Source organism: Mytilus trossulus, chromosome 12 (genome assembly GCF_036588685.1).
Source record: "Mytilus trossulus isolate FHL-02 chromosome 12, PNRI_Mtr1.1.1.hap1, whole genome shotgun sequence".
Lineage (NCBI taxonomy): Eukaryota > Metazoa > Mollusca > Bivalvia > Mytilida > Mytilidae > Mytilus > Mytilus trossulus.
In genome coordinates this window covers 43,480,214-43,486,696 of record NC_086384.1, presented here as the reverse complement: position 1 = coordinate 43,486,696, position 6,483 = coordinate 43,480,214, and the positions used below count along the sequence as shown (strand labels likewise).

At 28.8% G+C, this 6,483-nt stretch overlaps 1 protein-coding gene across 2 annotated transcripts in view; it reads right to left on the bottom strand.

Annotated features, from left to right (window-relative positions):
- Positions 1–1,118: 1,118 nt before the first annotated feature.
- LOC134692156 (zinc finger CW-type PWWP domain protein 1-like) overlaps positions 1,119–6,483 on the bottom strand; it is a 30,732-nt gene continuing 25,367 nt past the window's right edge. Inside the window, exon 24 of one of the 2 annotated variants that reach the window (XM_063552595.1) lies at positions 1,119–2,606. In XM_063552595.1, the coding sequence (XP_063408665.1) occupies positions 1,795–2,606 (812 nt within the window). In that variant the 3' untranslated portion in view covers positions 1,119–1,794. Of the gene's footprint in view, positions 2,620–6,483 lie in introns of both variants that reach the window. The other variant, XM_063552597.1, reaches the window with a different exon arrangement.

Sequence of the window (6,483 nt, the reverse complement as noted above, 5' to 3'; positions counted from 1 at the left end):
AATACTTTTCTGCTGGTTTAGTACTTTCTATACAATTAACATTACTTTCTATAGTACAACAGAGAAATAACTAACATCACTCCCAAGCAAGGTTTTTTTCAGTAGCATTGGCCCCTGCTTATCTTTTTCCCTGCCCTTATATGTGTAATGAAAATATCAATCATTCATTAAATGTCAGTTGGAAAAAAAAAACATATTTTGACAATCAATACAAAAATCAACAATAACAATATAGATCTATAGAAATATATCCTCAGCAATAACAGTGTATATAACTAGATATACTATCTATAACAGTTAAGGGCTGTTCCAGAAAATACTGTGTCCCCCCCTCCCCAGGGACGGCACTTTTTTTTTAACCCCCACCACCCACAGAAATAAAATTTAATTAGAACAGCACTCCCTTTGCATTTTGGTATTTCAAATACAACCACCCACATAATATTTAAAAAAAATTGCCTTCCTTTGGGGGGGCATAGTATTTTCTGGAACAACCCTAATATATGTTAACAGCTGTATATTTACATATTTACATATTATAAATTAAAAAAAAAAAAAATATTGGTTATTAGTTAAAATCATTTTTCCATTGAAATGAAGTATTATATACAAAATGCATGTTGCTTCTATGAATTTATTTATTAAGTTTTCTTAGATTCTTAATATTATGATTTTGAAATATTGCATACAAGCATTTAGAAAATTTGTATTGTGTTAAACTAAAAAAGTCATGGTTCATGTTCATACACCAAAACAATGAAAATTGAATTTGTGATTGTAATAGCTCAATTGACATTTTTTTTTTTTTTTTTATCATAAATTTAAAATAAATCTAAGTGACATAGACCACAATAGTGTTGTTTTTCTTTAATTAAATAACAAACAAAAAATATTCAATCAGTCATCTGGATCTGAACCAGCCAAAAACAAACAGGCTGAATAATAAATTGTAAGGTCATATTTGAACTTCAATTTTAGTCATATTCACTGTATTAATTCAGTACTCTTCAGAAATATACTTAGCTTGCTGTTAATTAAGTTCCTATCATTTCATTTTCAGAAATAAGTTATGCTAAAGAGTAAAAATTTAAATATCTGGAAAGTACTTAATTTACTACATTTACTACAAGGAATATATCAAAATATGAATGAACTCTGAACACTGACATTTCAAATAATTTAAACAAATGACCATTGAAGTCTTATGAACTTTTAAGGTTTTTATATGATTGAAGGTATTTATTTAGTATTTATGGCAAACATTATTTTATAGAGACCATCAAAAAGAGTACGTACAATAAAATGTTTTTATCAAATTTTCACTCTGCTCTATGCCAAATAAGAAAAAAGTTATAATCATAAACTTAGTTTGTTCCATGATTTAATAATTCTGAAAGGATAATTTTTATGTAGACTTCTCCTTTCAAGGTAAAAGTTTCATAAGAAGTGGTGAAAGCAATTTTGACTTTAATATTGGATTGGAAGTGTCCTGACTGACAGCAGCATAAATACATCTATCAAAGACATGTGCATATAGAAATTTTAGATGTTTATAGGATTTTAGTGTTCATCAACCAAAAATTTTATCCATCTATGTTAAGAACATTTTTTAGAATCATTACATGTGACATTAGCATATGAATATATTGTCTTTGTTATTGAAATTAAAATGATATTAAGAAAAAAATTTGAATGATTGTTCTGCTTAATTTTTACATTATCTAAAATAACAGATAACAATATTATAAAAAAAGATAACAATATATAACAAGCATTAAAGAGACAGATTAGATTTTACTCTTCCATATCAAATGGATCAGAATCATAAGCAAGTTCTATCGTGACAGGGGCAATGGTACGATTTATAATCTGTGATGGGTGTTTATCTTCTATAGGATTAGATATTTCTAAATTTAGCTCTTCGTCAGTATGTGCTTGTTCTTCTCCTGGAACCATTTGTTCATCCTGCTCCAAAGATAACACCTCCTGTGATCTATCGTCCATTTCAATGTCGTGTGTAGCAGTATCAGTTGTACAAGATGCCTCATTATCAGGTGAACTATTGACAGCAACAGAATCATTGTCTATATGAGTAGCACTATTCTCTTCAAGTGTGTCTTCTTTTGAGGTATTTGTTATTTCAACAGATTGTTCATTTTGATTTTGACTGTTTTCAGACTTATCATCATTTTGACTTTGGCTGCTATCAGAATCATCATTTTCAGTATTTTCAAAATTACTGTCATTTTGTGCATTTTCAGCATCTTCAGTACTTGAATTTTCAGTTTTGGATGAATTCTCCACAGAAGATGTGGATGCATTTTTTAATTCAGTTTTATCTCCCCCCTCAAGGTTTATAGATTTGTTGTCAGCGTCTTTACTATTAGTGTCTGTAGTATTAGAATCCCCTGGTAAATCATCATCCATATCCATTGTAAATATATCACTGTCAAACTTCATAGATTTTACTGGTATTGATGGAACCACCATTTCTTCTTCTTCATCTTCTTCCTCAAACATTTTGGGTTTCTTAATTTTAATTTTCAAATCTTTATTGATTTCTTCTGCTTTTTTATTAGGTTTCTGTCTTGAATTCTGTTTGGTTTCTGAAAGAATTAACTATAAGAATATTAATAAAGAAAGAGTTATGCAAGAAGATAATTTACAATAAATTTTAAAGTTCTGCTTATATACAAATACTTATTTACTATGAATATTTGGAGGCTAAGTTGTTCAATCTCAATACCAATTGGAATCAATGTACTGAAGTACTGAACATCGGATGAAGTTCTTGTGAATGGTCATTTATTTATCTTCCATCCAAGAACTTGTCTCAGTAAAAGTAATTACATCTTTATACCTGAAAGGGAGGTTTTAATTATGTACAGATGATTTTTTTTCTGAGACAAGTTCTTGGATGGAAGATATTAAATGAAAGAAAATTCAACATCCTGGTAATAACTATTATATATATATATATATATTGTAGTGATACAAATCAATATACTCTGGTTTATATTATATAAATATTTGTATATTACAGTTACATGTAAAAATAATCTTCATTCATTTGTAGATCATTCTATTCTACTAGTTATTAATAGTGCAGTGCAAGTGCATGATGGAAACTTGTCTATAATAATTTGATTTTTCTTATAGATTGGATTTGAGTAGGCATTCATATTTTTCATATTTTCCCGCAATACCAGAGAGCAAGGACCAATATCTCTGCTTGTGTCTGTATATTATCTTCACCTTCTTTATAGGAGATTGCAATTGTTCTTGATATATTCTTAACACAATTTTTCTGTACATCTGCATAGATATTAATAATTTTTGCTTCCATACAAATAAAACATTTTAATTTTATTAAATTATGTTCTAAACCATTTATTTGATGAGTGTTAATTGAAGAAATGAATTTATAGCAAGCGATAAGGAGTTTTATTTTGCACTCGACTCGATGATGTCGGCGTATTTATCATGTTTAGAGAACAGTTAAAAAATCAAAACTAATTTACATAATGGAAATTTAGGCTAAAGCAATACACCGGAATGCCACCAACGGTCATCCACTAAAAAAATATTTTTTTGTTCAAGCTGAAATTGTCTCTCCAAACTGACCATTTTGTGAAAAAAATGGCCATTGCTAGTGAATTGTTATTGGTACAATTGCAGTAACCAATATGTATTTGTAGATTTTTTTGCTATCTTAATTTTCTATCTATCTAATATAGTATTTTCAGAATGAGATAATATGTAGAAATGCAAAAATATGGTTACCATTTGTGGAAATATATGTTTATTTGTTCTCTGTATACAAAACAAAGTTTATTTATAATTCAAATATGTCATATAACTGTCAGATTTGGAATAATTCTCTAAACATGTATTTAAAAAAAATGGCTTATGAATATCAATAATGTGGTAATTTTTTATAAATTTCCTGTTTACAAAACTTTGAATTTTTCGAAAAACTAAGGATTTTCTTATCCCAGGCATAGATTACCTTTGCCGTATTTGGCACAACTTTTTGGAATTTTGGATCCTCAATACTCTTCACTACTTGAACTTTGTACTTGTTTGGTTTTATAAATATTTTGATATGAGCATCACTGATGAGTCTTATGTAGAATTGAACGCTCGTCTGGCGTACTAAATTATAATCCTGGTACCTTTGATAACTATATATTCCATCTATATCTGTTATTTTTCGTTGTAAAGCTTAATCAAACTTTATAAACTATAAGTTAATACATTTTGATACAAATTTAATTCTTTCAGAATGAGAGCTTTGTGATATATGTGTAATTAGAACTTATACCAGCAACAAATGCATTTAGATTATTGGTTGATTCACTTCCTAGACATATTTTCTTTCGATGGGTGAATATTTCAATTCAGAGTCAAAGATGGGGTGGGGGGCTTGGACTGCTTGAATTTATATTATGCACATAATTAATGTGCATGTATCCTAAATAAATGACCATACGGTCTTCAACAATGAGCACCACAAATTGGTTACCATGAGTTCTCATATTTCATGTTCAATTTAAAAATAAAAGTACAGATATTTTATTGTTACTTCAAATATTATTAATTGTAGTAATTTGATAAGTCAATAAATACTTTTTTTGTTTAAATATTGGTTAAAATATTCAATAATATTGTTGTTTCTTTAAAGCTTATAAATTGACAGAAAAAAATATGAAATTTTCACATGGGCAATTCCAAGGGAGGTAATAAAATATAATACTTATTTTTGTATAGGAAATGACCTTTAAAATTTGTTAATTGGAGATTATAGAACTACATCTAATAGTGTTACCCTCTTAAAATATCTTATAATACCAATTTTTTTATATTATTTTATTTTGTATGCATTATTAACAAATACTTTTATCTCTTTTTTATAAACAAATTCTCAAAATTTTGGTGCAACTTTGGCTCAAGAGGAAAAAAGTGCATTTTTACCATAATTACAGAAATCATTATTTGTTAAAATCCTAGAACAAATTAAAAACATTCAGTTTTTGATAATCTAAAAATTGTGATTTTATTTTTAACAACAACCCCCTAATTTTTTTTTAGAAAATCTAGAAATCAGTTTTTGACCATGCAGGAATAAATTTTGAGGAGTATCTATAATACTAAAATTACGAGGTCCAATTTGTCAGCCGTCATCACGTGAAAACGACGAATCAAAGAATTCAACTTTACATACAACTTATATAGTACAAAGGTGTAGATTAAAAATTACACCACTCCAGGCCCTTTTGTTTTCCACGTAATTAATATTTCAAATCATTAAGAATTTCCGGGTCGAGTCCGATACCGATACCAATAGTATAATCACCTGTTACTTATTACCTTATCTGTACGTTCCGCATCTGACAGGGGCACCACCAAACAGTGTATGCAGGATTAATATGCTATATACACGGGTCATAATCACAGGGTTGGCACTACTAAATTGTCAAATTGTTACCTATTGTAGTTTTAATCAGTAAAACTTTCTTAGATAACAATACGAATACTAAAAATCTGGACTAAAAATATTAAGGCGTATAGGTACAGTTTTCAATTTGTTAGTGGGCATGAGTGACGTAAAACAGCGAATCAAAGAGTTCAACTTTATGTATAACTATTAAACTAATATAGGACAATGCTGTTGATTAAAAAATACTCCATTCTAGGACCTTTTGTTTTCCAAATAATTAGTATTTATCATGACCAATAATTGATAAGTTCCAGTTCGACGGGTTCAAACAGAAAGATTTGAAAGCAGAGAAAACTGTGTATCTTATAATCGCCAAGATTTTATCAGATGACAATACTAATACTAAGGTAAGGCTTGCGCATAGTTATATACTTTAATTCAGTCACGGATCCGCGATGTCACGGGTGTGTTCTAGTATAATATAATATTTTCAATTTTCAGTCAAATCCAGGAAGTCGACCCAGCCTCTCCACAAAAAGATGTTTTCTCACAAAATTGTTACATAATATTAACCAAAAACTTCATTTATTTCCAAAGTTAAAATGCAAAGGATTCCATAAGATCCAATTACCTTAATAAATGGCCCTGTAAATTATATTTTTAAACTTCAATTGTTTGAGTAAATCTAATGAGTAATATTGTAATTGCTAAATGTATCATTTTTAAAAGTTGAAAAAATTAAATAAGAAAAAAAATTATCTACTGGGCTTCATATTCTTATAGCTACACCCCTCTGGCTACACCCCTTAGTAGCCTTTACTGATACTCTGGCTGTTCGACAAAATGTCAGACAAAATAGTCAGTCTGAGACAGAAATTTTCAGATTTTTTAGTTGAAAATGTAGTAGAATTATAGATTATCGTTGATTATCTCAACGAGATTGATTTTCTCGCTTGAGCTGGTACAGCGAAAGTGAGAAAAGCAATCGAGTTGAGATGACCAATGATAATCTGTTTATCGCTATTTTACCTATGACGAAGTTG